Raw genomic sequence first — 18,632 nt, 5'->3', positions numbered from 1 at the left:
AATTTCAAAGTATGTATACTTTTAACTAGAATTTTCTTTTTGGGTTTTTCAAAACAAAACACTAAATTGTGAAAAACTCTTAGATGAGACACTCTGTACATTTCATATTCTTGGGAAACAATTGAAATTTTTGCTTAAAATTGATTTTTTTATTAAAAAAACTGGGGAATACTTTCGGACCAGCTTATGTATGATGCTAACGCACGTATCTGACATGTGTTTGATCAAATCGGGCACGGGTCATAATTCTTCGCCGCAGAACTGGAAATAACCAGTTAGAGAAACTCAATTAGAATAATGATTAAATAAATGATAGCTCTTTCGTAATATGTAAACATTCGAGGTGAGCATTTTTGTAATCTAAGCAATTTCATTGCTTTCGATGGAAATTTTCGCACGACGGCGCTGTATAACGTATTTTTTCTACAAGTTGCGTCGCTGGATTTTTATCTATTTGTTACGCAACTTGGATTTGGGTCTGTTATTGTTTTCGAGTCTAAATCCAGAAACGAGTTCGTTTAACCGAAAAAAATTATATCATAGGGTGTGGGGTCAGTTTTGATAGCCGCTTTCTGGTTAATTCCAGTTTCGTGTGATAAACTTGTTATGTTTTTTCGATTTTTATTTCGGTTCGGCCGTGACAACGCATTTTTGCCTTCACTTCTCATATCGCAATTCGAAAAAATCACAAAAACATTTCAAGGAAACACAAAATTGCGACTGGAAATAATTCACTTACCATTCTGGACACTTCGACAAAACTGGAAAAAATCGCTCTCTTCCACTTTTTAACACTCAAAAAGCGATTTTTTTCAAGGCCACCATCATGTGACCACTTATTGTCCATTTATGTCATTATTTGTATTTGCTATTAGAAACCATTTTGTTTCAATATTATTGATAGCGTGACTAATTAAGGAAAAATAAAAGTCGCAGATTCTCAAAAAAAATTATTTTATAACAAAATCTCGGACAATTCCCAGATAAACAACAATATAACAATTATTCCTAACCCTATCATTTCCAAGAAAAATAAATACAACAGAATTATAAATAAAGCACAAACCTATTTACAATAAAATCCTAGATTAGGTTTTTTTTTTTGCAAAAATAGAATTTTAATCGATATTTTCGACCGACCCTAGCTGCGACAATGTTCTTATCACTTCGGCTTTTTGATTATCTGATAATTTTTGGATGATTTGGACCACAGCATCGAGGGACACATCCGGACAGTCCTGCCAACCAAAAAAATTAAAAACAAGTTAAAACAACAAAAAAAATCACCTCAAGCGCTATGTTGATTTGGTTTATAACAGCGTCTTTTTTCACACAGTGGAGATTGTAATTGATTATTGACTGACTCGGGGGCTTCCGGAGCTGATCCTCCATCCAGTGCACCACTGTCTCATTATTGTCCCACTTGTAGCCCTAATAAATAAAAATCCCCAAAATTAGGTTATAAATTATCAAAATTTTACTCTAGAATGATCACAAAATACCGTGGGATTGATTGCGAAATGCAAAAACCGGCGAAGAAGCGTTAAAATTCGATTTTTGCCTAGTTTTTATCAATTTTGACATTTGTATCAATTTTTTGACGTTTGAGAAATACGTTCATTGGATATTTTCACCCTGTCTCACAGGTTGCTTTGATCGGAAACTTAATAGAATACTAACCTCAGTTGAACCCTTATCCTCAATAAACCACCTCCTCAACATCGCCTCCCCTTGCCCCACTCCCAACATCGGCTGTGCGTCAAGCAACGCCGTCACCACTTTATCCTGAAGTAATAATCGCCTCAACCTCCAATACAAAATCGACCGCGATTTCCTCCAAGGCACTATATCCTGCAACAAATCCTCAATTTCTCCTCAAAACTGTCAAAACGAAAGCTCAAGCCGGAATAAGTCCAATTAATTGTAGTAAAAACTATAGTTTATAAAAAAGTTGAATTAAATTTCCTATAAAAACACTTCTTTAGGTTCAAAAGAAGTTTAAAAATCACAAAAATTTTTAAAAAGCAGTTTTAACGTTATACAGGTCGTCCTTTAAATTTCAAAATATTTAACCACTGCATCACTTGAAATTATTTTCAGGTATACAATACAAACTTATGTTTTTTTTTCAATGAAACAGTCTATATTTTCTTACATTTTTAGATGTAGTTGGTCGATTTTGCTTAGTTTTTGATTTTTTTAACAAAAACATAATATATATTTTTTTGTTTTCTCGGCTTGACCTTCGTTCAAATTCGCTAAAACTCACACTAATGGCCCCTTTCTCGAGCATCCGTTCGGGTGTATCGTGCAAATCGGCGAAATGCACCGAAACTTGATGATACATTGGCATTAGGAAATTTTCCCTTTCGGTAATTTTCGCTTCTAAATCGATAATTTCTTGGGGTTTTTTCTGCTCGATTGTTTGTGATATACTTGAGGTGCGTTCACCAATCGGCCTTGTCTGATTAAACTTTGCTATTTTCTCATCTAAATCCCTCAAAACTGAATCAATCCTATGCATAGTTTTCAACAAATCCTTCTTCCGGTATTTAATTTCGACAATTCCTTCCGGTTCCAAAACCCCACCTCTCGATTCCGGATCGGCATACATTTCCATATACCGTGAATTAATCGTCGGATCAACCACAGCCCAAGCCCCGCCTCTCAACTCCCCATTGGGCGGTATATAAATAATCACCGGCTTCCTATACTGTCTCAACCCATCAACAATATACGCCCCAAATTTCATAATTTCTTCATACATATCCTTCATCCCTCCACTAAAGCCTCTCCAATTGGCGAAAATAAAAAGTGGGAGGTCCTCACGCGAGAAATCGGCAATTGATTGGGCCGTTTTGTAGGCGGAGTCAGGGAACCACACTTGTCCAGCTTGCGATACAGTCTTAGCTTCCGAATCCAAATTGGCCGGATCAGCGGGTAAAGTAAGTTCAACTGTTCTTGTTTCGACTGCAATCACACCAACTGGGATTCCCCCAAGTCGGGCACGGCCTGCTACGACTGTTTGCGCCCACGGTTTCATTATCTCCGACCATGAATCACGATCAAAGAAACCACTCTCCCAGATTTTGGGGTCAAGGGGCGAARCCCGACCTTCAAGCATCCAACGTGGATCATAKGGGGCTTTAGTTGGGATGAATTCAACATCGCGTTCGATCGGATCGATGGRTTTCATGACGGGAAGTGGACTGTTTTTGTCTCTAGGGACGTAAGAGAGCCATTTTAGGATTGTGGCGATACCATCAAGGTCGCCTTGTTCCACTTTATGGGAAACCCCGTTATTGTACATAATTTGGATACCGCCCAATTGGTTATTCGAGGCGTAAACTTGACGTCCAAGAAGTTTATTTAAGGCACTATAACCGGTCAAAATAATGTGCGAATTTTCAATTTGGATCACTCTTTGACCGAGTCGTACTAGATAAGAGCCGATTCCGATCGCTCGACATGACACCATGGAAATTGTCACGATTTCATCATAGGCTCGTGATGTTTCACCGGCGATCATACCAGCATATCGTAAATTTTCAACACCTAAACCGTCTTCTTTGCCTATGATATCGGTGAGTTTGTAACGTGACTCGCCTTCGTCTTCGATGAGGACAGCACGGACTGAATTTTGGGCCGAAACTTTTGCATAATCTTCTGGAGTCAAGTATAAATAACGGAAACCTTTATCCGGTTCGTTGTTATCCTCCCAGGCGATTTTATACGAATTTTTCACTTCTTCGGCCAGGCCTATTCTTGCACCGCTGTTAGCGGCCAAGTAAATCTACAAAAATAAAAAAAATAAGTTTTATGAAAAACTGATAAATTACTGATCAAATTATTTGTAGAATTCGTCTGTAGAAAACGTTTTTACCCGAGACACATATTTAGTTTGCGAGTTGTTATTTAAAAAAAAAAAACTAAAACCGGAACCGTAACCCGGAGCGACTTACTTTTTGCTCTAAGTCTTACAGTTTTTGAGAAAAACCCATTTAAAGTTTCAAAATTTTTATTTTTTAAACGACGATTGTGTTAACACATTTTTCCTTTTTTTATTTTGTAAATTTCGGCAAAGCTGTAGGTAGGTACCTCAATGATATAATATTCTAGTAGACACATGTAAAATGTTCCGGGGAATCGATTGGCGTCAAGAAAACTGCAAAATTCGTAGTAGTTTTGAAGTTATAGTCGGATTTAAATTTTTGATATTTTTGACTTTATCACAAATTTTCTCGATAACTATTTATTATAGAACACTGATCTTTTTTGTATATGATAGGAAATTAAATTTTCTTTTCAACGGTACTAAATATAAGAGGTTGTCACCAATAAGTCCGGAGTTATTGGCAATAGTCCGATCCGGGTGCCAAAAAAAAAAAAAAAAATCGACCAAAATCACGACAAAAAAAAACTTTAAAATTGCTCCATTTAAAGATTTTTACATTTCTAGAGGTTTTAAAAACTCAAAAAAGCGCATAAAACGTTATTTGGTCAAGTTTAAAAAATTACGAATTTTTTGAGTTTTTGAATAGTCAATAAAAAGTCATAAAAACGCTTGAAATATGGTTTTATAGACGCAAAATTAATCGCTGAACACGATACAACAGGTTAAAATATGTATAATTTTTTGAGCTATTGAGTAATAAAGTTAAGAATAAGGCTATAAGTATAAGCACTATATCCGATTCTGACCAAAAAATTAAAAATTTTTGATTCCTATGAAAAACTAGTACAGTTGGAAACAAAATACTTTGGTCGTCACTTTTCTGACACTTTAATGTAATTCAAGCTTTAACGTTAAAATGAATGACAATTTCAAATTAATAACAGCTATTATATCTTTCTATCAAAAATATGTACAACTTGTCAACTATGATTGACAGCTAAAAATAAGGTTAATTAACAGTCCTAAAGCATGCTTTAGAATTTAATGTCACTCAACATTGACATGGACCACCAAAGTATTTTGTCTCCAACTGTACCTACTATACCGGGTGAATAAAAAGTATGAAACCAAGCGTTTTTTTCGTAAACTAACCACTTTACGAAAAAAATAATTAGTGTAGCGTAAAGTACAATTAAAATGTAACCATTTTATAACATTTTTCTTTTAGTTTTCTAGTTTTGGAAAAAAATTAAGTTCGGAAAATCTTCGTGATGAGCTCGGAACGCAAGTTTAACCATTTATTCAAAAAAAAGTACTGGATAAAAAACAATTTTATTTAATTAGAGGTCATTTTTAGCTCATAATCTTTAATTAAAAAAAATCTCATGGTGAGTTGCCGTTAAATTTTTTTTTCCAAAACTTGAAAATTAAAAGAAATTTCGAAAAATGTTATTCTTGATAAATGGTCACATTTTAATTGTACTTTACCCTACACAACGCTTGGTTCCATACTTTTTATTCACCCGGTTTGTAAAATTAACCGGAGAATAAGCCTGTAGAAACCGTTTTGATCAAGGACTCATAGTTTAAGATAGTTATGATTTTTTTTTTGAAAAAAAAAATATAAATGGCTCTATGCCCGGAACCATAACCCGGAGTTTGCACCATTAAATAGATAATTTAAAGCAAATTCTGACGTTTTTTTGCTTTTTGCTCTGTCTTAGTTTCTGAGAAAAACGCATTTAAAGTCTAAAAATTTTGAAGATTTTTACTTTTTGAACCACCATTACGGCCAAACTATTAGACTTAGAGCAAAAAGCTTGGCAAATTCGTAATCAGCGCGTCAAAATCTGTTGGATAATAAATCTGAGACATGTTCAAAAACACTATTTCAACACCACTACCAAAAAAATTCMATTTTTTTATATWTTGTAAATTGYGGCAAAACTGTACCTCAATGATAAAATATTTTGACGTAGACATATGTAAAATGTTCCGGGGAATCGATTGGCGTGAAGAAAACAGAAAATTATTGATAGTTTAGATGTTATCGTCGATTTATTATTTTACTATTATTGTATTTATCAGCGATTTTCTCGATAACTATTTGCCATAGGACAATGAACTTTTTTTATAAGACAGGAAATTAAAAGTACTTTCAAACGGTACTAAACATAACTGGCTGTCGCTAACAATTCCGGAGTTATTATTGTCACAATTCTAAAAATTGAAAACTTCAAAATTGGTCTAAAAGTGAATAAAACGTCGTAGAAACACAAAAATTATTTTTTTTTAATATTTTTACATGAATATATTAGTCTAGAGCAGAAAAATATGCCGGGGGCGTGGTGGCGTAGTGACACAAGATTCCTGCTTCCGGGGTGGAATAAAGCGTCCAATTTACACTCAAACGAKTTGAATACAACATTTTATTCTTCGGATTAGACTCAATAAGGCTTAAATTTGCTTTAAATCTSTTAAAAATAATCTGACGTTTCGTATTGAGAAATGCCAAACAGTTGTCAAAACTTCCTTACACGGGAGAAAAACCGTAAATTTTGACAGTGTCGAAGAATAAAATTACTTACCCTTGGTATTTTCATACATCGGGCAATTTCGCTCGCCAACCCGAACACCTTATCCTCACGTGGTCCAAACGAACCAATCAGATGCGTTATATCATTAGCTATAACAATGATATCACGGCCATCTGGATATTCCGGTGTATATAAAGTAAGCCGCCAAGCCACCATTCCTACATTATTCTCGCCAGGAACACGTTTTTGTTCAATAAGTCGACTTTCAGTTTCCGGATCGAGAATCAATTCAACGAAATCCATAAGTTTATCAGGCGGTTGTATATGTTCTACAAAAACCAAAAAAAAAGTCATAAACAACTCGATCATTTAAGATTCTAACCTGAAATTCTTTGATTCATATATTGCTTCCATTGCAAATCCACCATTTGTCTAAACATATCTGGATAATCGTAAACGTAACTCGTCCCTGCTGACTGCGCCAGAAACCGTTTTTGTTGCAAATAATCCTTGGCCAAATACGGAGTGGAAATGGGCAAACCATGCATTGGTCCTTGTTTCTTCCCATAGGCCCTAAACTTGATCTAAAAAACCCTCAAAATTCCTTACTTGATCCTCAATACTCACAATTCCCGTATCCGGATCCACTTCCTCCGTATACATRTTAATATCCAAATAATAACCACTATCATTAGCCAAACATAAACGAATCGTTTGAGTCGGAGCATTCGGTGCTAGTCTTATAATCATCTTCAATTCGGCTTGTAGCACCCTCAATTTCCATAATCTTGGCCCATATCGCATCACCATRCTAGTCACAGCCTCCTCAATCTTCGCCGGATCCATAATCACAGTCGGTATAAAATTGAGGAAAATATGGTTGCAATCAGTACGACGTGAATGTGGATGCGAAAACGCCACCTCTAACTCATCCATTGCCTCAAGTAGTACTCTCTCACCCTCGTTTTGGAGGTACTCAAACGACGCCTCCTTTGTTATCAAATCACTATGTCTTATAATACTCCTGATGAAAAACCTATAATCCGTCACTTCTTTCCCTTTAATACCTTTGGCTTTCCCCAAATACAAGTGCATTTTTTGATTTGAAGTTGGTAACGCTTCCAAATTATAATTCCTCATYCGGTTCAATTCCAATTGGAAGGCACAAGCCGGCTCTAAATGCCGATAAATCTTGTCTTCCTTGAAATCATCACGTGCTCGAAACGTGAAAAATTTGGGGCTTTGTTTGTGTTTCAAGGCGGCGAAAGTAATCCTTCTAATCCCGCGAYTGATCAACTCCTCCTTATGTCTCACACAGAAATTCCCAAATATTTTACTCATACTCCCATCATCCGAATCCCCTTTATCCTTAATCCCCACATGGAGGATATGTATAGGTTCATGCATACAACTCTCCTCCCCCACTCTTTGCCCCTCCAATGACAAACTAACATTAATCGAAGTACTGTTCCGACTCTCAGAACCACTCTCCATTGCTATCAAATCCTTAGCGGAAATTGTCGCCGGATTTGCAAAATCCTCAATCAAATCAAGAATTTCATCAGCATACTGTTCAAATTCTTGGAAATTTTGAAACGCAGCCATACAACCGGTCCGTTGAAACGTATCAACCACTTTTGGACCATCCTCACTGTCTTTAAACTCATCTAATTTGATTAAACGATTTGGATGAGTCGGTGGTAGCAAAAATTGGAAATGTACCACTGGTACTTCCCCTGACAATTCTAAATGTTGCAAACATGTGATATCATAACTAGTGTATGCTCTACGTACATACACCTCTAATGCGGCATTACAAACCGCTCGATTTGCATGGTAGAAAAAGTCATGTAAAATATCAAAAATTGAAGTTTCTGACACTATCAACTTTTGTAAGTTTTCTGGATGAAACTCATGACCGTACATATCAACAGCTGAGAGAAAAATACTCTCCATTTGATTGTGTCGCAATTCATAGGCGGGTTGATGTGCAGCGATGAGTACTTGACGGGCACGAAGTGCCACTCGGGAATGTTCGCTACGATTCAACGAAGTTAATTCGGTTAAAGCCGGTGCAAGTTCATCGGTTAAACCCGGTTCATTTGACCATAAATGATCAATCAACATTGTTACTAATAGATTTTTTTTGGCAACTTGTGAATGACTAAAAATCGTATTACTGACACTTTGCATATCATCTTTGTGTTTTTCGCGTAATAGTGCTACACATTTATCATAGGAACCTTGCTGGAATTGACTTTCAACGTCGTAATATTGTCGTAGGAGTTCTTGAACGGCGACTTTCATACGACCACGAATACCATTTCGGTATCTTTGTACTAATTGAACGATACTTTCAGTTGCAAGGAAGAAACCATCTCGTTCTGTCCTTTTTTGCATACTAGCAGCATGACTGTCTATAACACTGGCGATTTGTTGACTCGGGAATTGAGCCAAAACACTTGTTATATTCCTTTCGTAGAGACTCATAAGTCGGCGGATTTTCTTTTCAACAGCTGGTGGAATCCGGCCAGAAATCGACGCCATCACTTGTTGCAACTCAAGCAATGGTAAACTTGGGTCTCTAAGACTTGACATAAACTTTTCAATCACTTCACGAAGTCGTGGTGCATTGTAAGGATCAGGGAGACAATACCCAGCTAAGGTATTCTCAAGTAYAGCTTTGTAACTATTATGGATATGGTTTAATTTTTCCGAAACTATAGGTTGTGAAACATCCAATTCGGGGAATGGGCCTTTATAGAGTAAAGCTTTGGTTACTAATGACGGATCATCGAGTTCTAAAGATGCTATAGTTGAGCCGGCTTCTAAAACCGCTCCTGGTCTCTTCACATAAAAAATACTACCACTTTCGCTTGAAGTTAGTGTCATTACCATTTTCATAACCTCAATTTCGGCATACGCTTGACCTTTATCAACATGGCCGCCATCGTCGATAAGAAAACTTATGAGTTTACCGGCTGAAGGTGAGCGTAAAATTGTCGGATCATTTTCCTTCTCAAAAACAACAGTTTGGTTCCCGATTACGATACGATACCGATCGACTTCCTCCTTCATATATGTAGTAAACGAGGAACCATCAACTGACAGTAAAATACCACCATCTGTCAATCTATGTACTTCAATCTCTTTAAAAGTACCATTCATCATGAGGAAATAAGTGTTGGGACCACTTTTAGTAGCTTGGACTTTATATTTGTTACCACCATGTATCAATTCAACATCTACAACATTAGTCAAGGTATTGGAACCTTGAATTTGTCCTCGTTCTAAAGAATTTTGAAACTCTTCAAATGCTGTACTTATTGTCTTATCAGCAATGTGTAAAGAACCACAAATCACACCCAACATCACATTGGGTTTCTCTGATTCAACTTTTTCACTAATGAGGATATCCAACCAAGCTGTATCAATGGAATTCTCTTGGAAACTCTTCGTTTCAAGCAATGTGATTAGATATTCAACTGTTGTGCGAAAATCACCTCTGATACTTAATTCTTTCAAAGCAATTACTAGATTTTCTCTTGCTTGTTCACGATTTTCACCCCATGAGAAACAATGACCGAATTGTGAATCAGCAAATTCGTGTAAGCCGCCAGATGCCGCAACGGAAAAGTACCCCCAGACGTTTTTCGATGACCGGAAATTGAGTTCTTGAACTGTTCCCGAACTCGGTTTAAAACCCTCATCAGGGTTCTCGGAAGTAATTCGAGCGGCTATTACATGACCCCATGGTTGGGGTTTATGTCTTGGTTTATCAAAATCAATCTCGGAATTACCCCACGGGGATTCCCCATACAACAAACGAATGTCTTTAATGTAGTGTAATGGTAAACCCATAGCAATTTGTAATTGTGCTGCTGGTAGATTCACATCTGACACCATTTCGGTACATGGATGTTCGACTTGAAGTCTCGGATTAAGTTCCAGGAAGTAGTAATGRCCCGAAGTGTCATAGAGATATTCAACAGTACCGGCTGACACATAACCCACCATTTTAGCCAATCGGACTGCAGCTTTTTCCATATCTTCAAAAACATCAGGGACGGCTATAACCGCCGGTGCTTCTTCAATAATCTTCTGATGGCGACGTTGAATCGAACAATCACGYCCAAAGAGTGAAATGGCGTTTCCGTATTGGTCGGCCAATAATTGGACTTCAAGATGGCGGGCACACTTAGCTAGTTTCATGACAAAGATGGGAGAACCGGGAATTTCGGTTTGAACTTGTCGAAAAGCCGCCGGAAAATCATCAGCATTTTCCACTTTCCGGATACCTTTTCCTCCCCCACCTTCTGACGCCTTGATCATAACCGGAAAACCGATTTTTTGCGCCGCTGCTAAGCCTTGTTCCGCCGTTTGGACACACCCTTTTGCAAACAAATCCGACGATATCTTGATTTTCCTCCCCGTGTATTGGGCTTTGAGTTCGGAGCCTGACCATGGAAGAGTGGGGATGTCTGCAGTTTGGGCGACAATACTCGAGGCGATTTTGTCGCCCAATGCCCACATTGCCTTATCGGGAGGGCCGATGAAGGCAATACCGTTCTTGTGGAGGAGTTCGGGGAGTTTGGGGTTTTCGGAGGCGTGCCCCCAGCCGGCCCAAACSGCCTGGACTTGGAGGCGAGTCGCGATATCGACGATGAGTTCCACATTGGCGTAATTGTTGTTATTGGTACCCCCAGGTACTGGGACGTAGTGATCGGCCATTTTGATGTATTCGGCGTTGGCTTTGAGGTCTTCAGGTGTGACCATGACCACAAAACGGACCGCACGTTCGTTTTTGAACATTTCGTATGACCAACGACGCACCGAACGCATGCATTTAACAGCAGCAATGCCATTATTCGCGATCAAAACCTGGAAAAATTCGAATTTACCGCCACTTTGTGACGCGCCAAATTTGAATCAAAACTCACTTTATTGATGACTTTGGTCCCGTTGAATCTTTTAACAAATTCCTCTGGTGTGGCAACAGTGAAATCTTTCTCCTGGAGGCGATTTTGTATCATGACAGTCCCTTGTGACATACTCGGCCTTCGAAAAAACCACATTTGACGTTTATTTTTTTTTTTGAAATAAAATGTCAATTTTTTKAATTTTCCCGCCACTTACGTGAGCGTTTTTCCGGGTTGGAGGCGTGACGATGCAGCCATCCAATCGCATGATTGGACATTTTCATTAGTGTCAGTGTCGATGTCAACATTTTCAGCTATTGTTATCTCTATTTCCGGTGGTGTTACTTCCTCTTCTTCGTCACCGATGACGAAACGTTTGCTATTTCGACGATTTAATGGACGTTTTAGCATTTTGACACTTTGACAGACGTGTAAAGTGCTCAAAAATKGTCAAGTGCCATTCAAGCTATTCGGGAAAGAATCAAGAAGTCACCGATTGTCATTTATTTGACAGTTTGTCAATTTTTTGTGTTTGACAACACTATCACGTGGGAAAAGTCAATTCTGGTAATTACTGTCAATTACTGTCATTTATGCACTTGAAAATGTCAAACTTTGACATACTCGTAATGCAAATCAATTAAAAAAAAATTATATACTTAAAAATTTGGGGAAAAAAATGCTTTAAATTTTCACTGTTTTAATAGTTCTACAATACTAAAATACAACACAACACAATACTACTACAATACTACAATAGTAATATTAAAACAAAAGAAAGTACACTTTTGAAAAAATGTAAATCTAGTTATCTGGATAGAATGTCAAAATGCGTTTTTTAGAGCTATTTTCAATTAAACGTCATTAGAAAACTGTTAAGGTTTGACATATTTTAGCCAACCTTGACCCCAAATGTATTCAAATTAAACTTTGAAACAGCAATGATGCCAGTACCAACATAAAATAATTAAAAATACATTATTTTTTTATCCAAACAACTTTTTAGACCATTAATTCTATTTTTCCATTCAACGTAAATAACAGTGGAAGATTCCCTTAACATTTTGACACTTTGACAGACGTGTAAAGTGCCCATAAGAGAGTTATTCTGGAAAGAATGAAGAAGTCACCGATTGTCTTTTTTTTACTATTTGTCAGTTTTTTGTGTTTAACAACATTATTGGGAAAAGTCAACTCTGGTAATTACTGTCAATCAATTGTCATTCAGCATAATAAACTTTGACATATTCGTCCGACTACTTTGTCATTTTTTAAGTAAATCAACGAAACAATTTAAAAAATTGTTTTAAAGTACAGTTGCGGAATAAAAATTTCGGGCAGTATTGTCATTTTCATAATGTAAACTCTAAAACAACCTTTACATTAATAACCTCATTTTATACTCTTGTCATGTTTATGTCATTTGGACTTATTTATTTTCAAAAAYAGTGATTTGTGGCATAATAACGGGCAGGCAGCAGATCAAAGCGCTGATTTAATTGCACTTAGTTCAATTAATAAATTTCCTAAGACAGACAAACTGTTTAATTAAGAATATTAACAACAGCAAAAAAGTTTGATTGTCAAATGTCAGTCATGATGACAGTAAAAGGTAGTTTACAGTGAACTTTTTAATGTGACAGAAAAATACTGCCCGAAATTTTAATTCCGTAACTGTACTTAWAACTATGAGAAAATTTTAGTGTTTTAATAGTTGTGGCAACACTACAATAGTAATATTAARACGAGAAAATACACTTTTGAAAAAAATGTAAATCTAGTTATCTGGATATAATGTCAAAATGGGGGTTTTTGTAGCTATTGTGATTAGAAAACTGTCAAAATTTGACATATTTTAACCAACCTTGACCCCAAAAGTATTCAAATCAAATTTTGAAACGTCAAAATGACGTCAATACCAACATAAAATAATTAAAAACGATACATGTCGCATATTGTATTATTAATTTTTTATCCAAACAACTTTTTTTGACCATCAATTCTATTTTTACACTGAATGTCAATAACAGCGGAAGATTCCCTTAAATTTTTTGGTTGGCAGTCTTGAATGTATTTGACCTTGAGAAAAAAATTAATTGTTAACCAATTTGTGATTAAATAATTATTCATTAATTAAATATAAGCTCTATTTTGTGATAAAAATTGATCGAATGAATTAACTCCAACAGCTGATTTGCTGAAAGTCCGACCGTTTGATAAAGTCGTACCACTTCCTAATCCAATTACGCTAATCTGATAAGTGATAACATGACGGAAAGCAAACTGTCATTCTATTTTTAACAAAGTGATCAAGTGTCACTTGAMTTTTTACATTTAATTACMAAAAGGGTCACTTCAAGGCTACGACTTGATCGACACGATCACCTCCGAAATTCCCACTGGCCCAATTTCCCATCAGTTCGAATTTTCCCACATGCGAAAGTGTTGACATTTTATTTACCTAACTTTCCCACGATCTTACATTTTACACACAAAACCACACCTCAATCTAGTAGTTTAAATAAAAAAACAATTGGTAATTTTGACAAAAACGGGCGTGAATCACGGCCAASTCGATCGATTTTCGACGCGACTGTGCAAACACGAAACGTCAACTGATTCAAAAGAAATTTTACTGGTCGATGGGTTTGCAACAACAACAGGTGGACGTGGTAGTGGGACAGGTCCGGATTCAGATGGTTAAGTGCACAATGGGCTAAAAATCGGATTTTTACAGCCATCAGGTTGGTACCAATTTCAAAAATATCGACACTGACACTAAAATCGGGCCCAAAATTTTCGAATACGTCACAATAGCAATTACACAATAATGCAACCAGCCTTGAAATTTGCTCATTAAATTTTTTTGCTAATGGCGGGAAAATTTAAATTCGAGCACTCACTTGAGTCGTTTGCGTTTCTCCATAAGGGCTTTTTGTTCTTGAGGGGTGAAGCCCCCTTGGCCGTCGGAACGTGCCGCTGGTGGTAAATTATCGAAAGAATCACCATTTTGGGGGAAGATGTCCTCCTGTTCTCTACTTTCGTCCCCCAAAGTCCATTGGACGCCATTTTCGATCGTTTTGTCCGTTTCGGCCATTTTTTCTTTTTTCACTTCTTCGAGGTCGATTTTTTGCCAAGATGTGTCGGAGTCCGACGATGTTTTTTCTGGAAATTTTCAATAAYTGTGACCTTGAGTCGGGTCGATAGTCGGCTGGGAGAGAATAGTGATTGTTTGTTTTTTTTTCTAACATCTACGYGCGATGTGTAAATATTGATTCATAAACTGTAATATGATAATAAATTGTMATTTTGTACAGTTGACAATCTGCTAAAAGATTTTTTTTTGCTGTTATTGTTTTTCTAAAGATAATATTGACCCCACATGATCTCTCCAAGTAATTTTGTCATATAACATGTAAATATTAAAAAAAAAATTGTTACAATAATAGTAACAAGTATGCAAATAACAGCGATTAACTAATAATCAAGATATTTTATCGTGTTGATTATTTTTTTTTATACCGGGTGACACAATTTTTACYCGCCCCTTCAAAACATCTTGTTCTAATTAAATTGATAATTAATTTTACTAGGAAAAAGGTTAAACATAACAATTTCCAAAAAATTCTCARTGTTTTACCAGTAATGCGTAAAAAATAAATCTGTGAAAAATTTAATAGAAAAAAATTGTAAGGAACCAAAATATAAGGGGTGTGCATAAAACTTGCTACATCTTGTATACTCCAGTTTAAAATCATCATGATTTTTTGGCTCAATTTTCAAGTAAAATTAAAGAAAAAAATTAAAACTGTTTTAAATCTAGTGGTTTGGATAGAAAAAAAACTTTTGTAGATAAAAAAAACAAGGAAATCAATCAAAAACGAAAAAAAACTTACAATTAGCAAGAATAATAAAAATTCACTTTACTAGGAAAAAGGTTAACAAATTAAAAAAAAAACAATTTTGCAAAAAAAAATATTATTTTACGATCAAGTGATCAGAAATGCGTAACAAAATAAAAACTTTATTTAACAAAAATTTTAATAGAAAAAAATTGTAAGAAACCATAATATAGGGGGTGTGGATAAAACTTGCTACACCTTGTATACACCATTAAAAAACATCATTTTTGTGTTAATTTTCAAGTAAAATAAAAGAAAAAAATTACATTTTTACAGTAAAAAAATTTGACATTAAAAAAAACTGTTTTAAATGTTTATATCTAGTTTTCTGGACAGAAAGTTCAGATTAAAAAAAACTTTGTAGATAAAAAACAAGGAAATTAATCAAAAACAAAAAAAAACTTACAATTAGCAATAATAATAAAAATTAACTTTACTAGGGAAAAAGTTAGCGAATTAAAATAAAAATCAATTTGGCAAAATAATCTTATTATTTTACCATGAAGTGATCAGAAATGCGTAACAAAATAAATGTGCAAAAATTTTAATAGAAAAAAATTGTAAGAAACCAAAATATAGGGAGTGTGGATAAAACTTGCTACACCTTGTATACTCCATTTAAAAAACATGATTTTTTGGGTCAAAAAAAATGACATTTTTACAGTAAAAAATTTAGACATTAAAAAACTGTTTTAAATGTTTAAATCCGGTTGTCTGGACAGAAAGTTCCGATTAAAAAAAAACTTTTGTAGATAAAAAAAACAAGGTAATCAACCAAAAACAAAAAAAAAAACTTACAATTAGCAAGAATAAAAATTACAACGGAAAAAGTTAACAAATTAAAAAAAAAACAATTTGGCAAAAATATCTTATTATTTTACCACCAAGTGATCAAAAATGCGTAACAAAATAAATCTGCAAAAATTTTAATAGAAAAAAATTGTACGAAACGAAAATATAGGGGGTGTGGATAAAACTTGCTACACCTTGTATACTCCATTTAAAAACATGTTTTTTGAGTTAATTTTCAAGTAAAATAAAAGAAAAAAGTGTCATTWAAAAAATAAGTTGTAGATCTAGTTGTCTGGATCGAAAGTCCAGATTAATAAAATCGTTTTGAAGATAAAAAACAAGGAAAACCAATCAGAAATAAAAAACTTGCAATTGACAAGAGTACAAAATAGAACGTTTTACTTGTACACCATAAAATTTTATTGTGATTACATCAATAATAATAAAAAATTACCTTTTCGGTGTTTGAACAGCTGTTTCAGCACAAAAATAAGAATAATAAAAAACAATAAAAATAAAAAGACAATCAAAACCAAATATTTCATATTATGAAAAATAATGAGAAAATTACCCAAATCGTGCAATTTAATRAAAACAGCTACTTATTACACTAACAATACCGTCAAATTGAATCAACTCACGCGAGTACAGTTCACTTCAAAACTAACGCGCCCTTAGAAATCCACACTTAAATGACATTGTGCGTCCCCTAACTGTACTTTTGTCTTTATTTGCAAGAAAAAAACATTACATAACTCGATTTTTCCAAAAAATATTTAGAATAAAAATAAATCTCACCGGTTTTCTCCCAGAATTTATCCCAAAACTGACTCAACATAAAACTAATTAAACTCAACATCCATCACAAAGGCCATCGAAGCAACTGAATTAAAATTATAGAAAATTCGCTAAAGTCGATTCGATAACCTTGTTATTGGTACCCTTGTTACGACATTTGAAGAGAAAAGTCGTTGATAAGCCGCGTGTCGAACGAATGACCAAAACACTCTCTTATCAATCATTTTTCGAGATGCACGCAACACGTGCTCGGATTGGTCCAAAATAATTGGTATTGTTCGATACCATCACGGGCCTTATCAAAGGTCGCGATTTTTATCAAAATTTTCACCAAGTTAGGCAACCAAATATACAATCGTAGCCGTCACTGTCACACATGTGGCATGTTCGAATCCGACCAATCACGTGACGTTTTCGACAACTGCTGACGTCGCTCGGCCAATCACCGGCCAGCAATGTTGTTGACTCGTGTTTGTTGTCGTTTTTTCGTCTATTATCTTTGATTGGAATGAATTAGACAGTGATAGAAATTCTTTTGTGATGAGTCGGAAGAAAAACAGTTATTTCATTCATAGATGATGCGATTGTCACTCACCTTTGAAATAATTGAAAAGCAGTGTTTTTGGTCACGTGTTCGGATTTTTCTTGTATTTCTTATAACCCTCACCCCGAAAAAATTTGAATCAAATCGTAATTAACACACAAAAGAATATTAATTAATGCTAGAGGTTAAATTAAATTTTTACCATAAATTTTTTTACGGACATATCTGAAGCCACAAATCATCGACGAAAACATTTGGAAACTGACCGTAAACTGCCCGTTAATTGCCCATTATGGGTTTTAAACAATAATTAGTTCCAGTACAAGTGCACTTAAAATTTTCCAAATTTTTGATTGTAAACAGTTTAGCCCCMACCAAGAGGCCGAAAACCGGTCCTGCACACAAACAAACAATCCACTTACCGAAAAGGTTCCCAATGGTGCAAATTTTCCGATTTTTCCACCAAACCAAATCACATAACCTCAAATTTGCACCACCGATTTTTTACGACCGTTTCTTTCCAAATCAATTGAAAACAATTACGTTGGCACTTCGTCGACATAATTCAATCAAAAGCTTGAATATTTATKTTTTTTTTGCATACAATTTACATGTTTTTTCATTGAAATTTCGTTCGAGTGCTCGWTTTGAGTTGAAATTTTGTTGGGTTATGAACCGTGGGGCAGATGGGTGTGGGCTAATTGGCCGCCAAGCCAGGACCGGACTGACTTTATTTATCAAACAAGGGAGGAATAATTTGATTTTTTTTCCAAAATTTTGACATTTCGGGGCCATTAGTGCGCCAATGTCAGTTGTCAATTATCAATAAAAAATTCTTAAAAATCACAAAAATGTGTTTATTATTTCCTGTATTCCTTGAAATTAAAAAACATGAAAGCGAATTTTCAGCAATTCACAACAAACGCACCTGAAATTTGGCTATTTTACGGTTTTTGACGCCTTAAAAATATCTTTTTTTTTCTTTATTTTTGTTAGCACTGTATATAAGACAAAAAGTGTGTTTTCGATTTGTTAACGATTTAGGAGATATTTTAAAGTCTCAATGTGATTTTTTAAATTTTACGCCTGTACAACGGAATTACAGTTTTCTGCAATACGACCAACACAAGTACAAGAAATTTACTAAAACTTGGCTCAAGAAAGGAAAAAATAGACAGTTTTGATCAAAAATTTATTTTTATAATATTAAACGCATTATTGGCACGTCTACAATTTTTCTGACTT

At 35.1% G+C, this 18,632-nt stretch overlaps 3 protein-coding genes across 6 annotated transcripts in view; 1 reads left to right on the top strand and 2 right to left on the bottom strand.

Moving 5' to 3' along the window:
- LOC123008889 (cytosolic 10-formyltetrahydrofolate dehydrogenase) overlaps positions 1 to 866 on the bottom strand; it is a 6,866-nt gene extending 6,000 nt beyond the window's left edge. Inside the window, exon 1 of the mRNA XM_044404939.1 lies at positions 740 to 866. Coding sequence (XP_044260874.1) covers positions 740 to 847 — 108 coding nt within the window. The 5' untranslated portion in view covers positions 848 to 866. The remainder of the gene's footprint in view (positions 1 to 739) is intronic.
- LOC123008887 (DNA repair protein RAD50-like) overlaps positions 1 to 18,632 on the top strand; it is a 31,261-nt gene that overhangs the window by 6,286 nt on the left and 6,343 nt on the right. Inside the window, exon 1 of one of the 2 annotated variants that reach the window (XM_044404932.1) lies at positions 13,820 to 14,095. The exons of the other annotated variant lie outside the window; for it this stretch is intronic. The gene's annotated coding sequence lies outside the window, so the exon portion shown is untranslated. Of the gene's footprint in view, positions 1 to 13,819; positions 14,096 to 18,632 lie in introns of those variants that run through there. 2 annotated transcript variants of the gene reach the window in all.
- On the bottom strand, positions 938 to 18,062 carry LOC123008886 (acetyl-CoA carboxylase). 3 transcript variants are annotated; one of them, XM_044404928.1, is made up of 10 exons: positions 17,810 to 18,062; positions 14,255 to 14,516; positions 11,373 to 11,490; positions 7,060 to 11,313; positions 6,815 to 7,016; positions 6,484 to 6,761; positions 2,270 to 3,793; positions 1,681 to 1,851; positions 1,288 to 1,431; positions 938 to 1,238 (listed from the first exon to the last, which is right to left on the bottom strand). In XM_044404928.1, the coding sequence occupies exons 2-10, from the start codon at positions 14,446 to 14,448 to the stop codon at positions 1,119 to 1,121; spliced, it is 7,005 nt and encodes a 2,334-aa protein (XP_044260863.1). In that variant the 5' UTR covers positions 14,449 to 14,516; positions 17,810 to 18,062; the 3' UTR covers positions 938 to 1,118. The 3 variants fall into 3 exon arrangements, with proteins under 3 accessions (XP_044260863.1, XP_044260862.1, XP_044260864.1); XM_044404927.1 differs by lacking the exon at positions 17,810 to 18,062 and adding an exon at positions 16,844 to 16,982; XM_044404929.1 differs by lacking the exons at positions 14,255 to 14,516; positions 17,810 to 18,062 and adding exons at positions 11,569 to 11,817; positions 13,813 to 13,984.

This window comes from Tribolium madens, unplaced genomic scaffold (genome assembly GCF_015345945.1).
Source record: "Tribolium madens isolate multiple individuals breed KSU strain unplaced genomic scaffold, Tmad_KSU_1.1 Scaffold_71;HRSCAF=194;Tcas5.2_LG6, whole genome shotgun sequence".
NCBI lineage: Eukaryota > Metazoa > Arthropoda > Insecta > Coleoptera > Tenebrionidae > Tribolium > Tribolium madens.
Note: the sequence above shows the minus strand (reverse complement) of the source record. Positions and strands in the feature narration are given on the sequence as shown.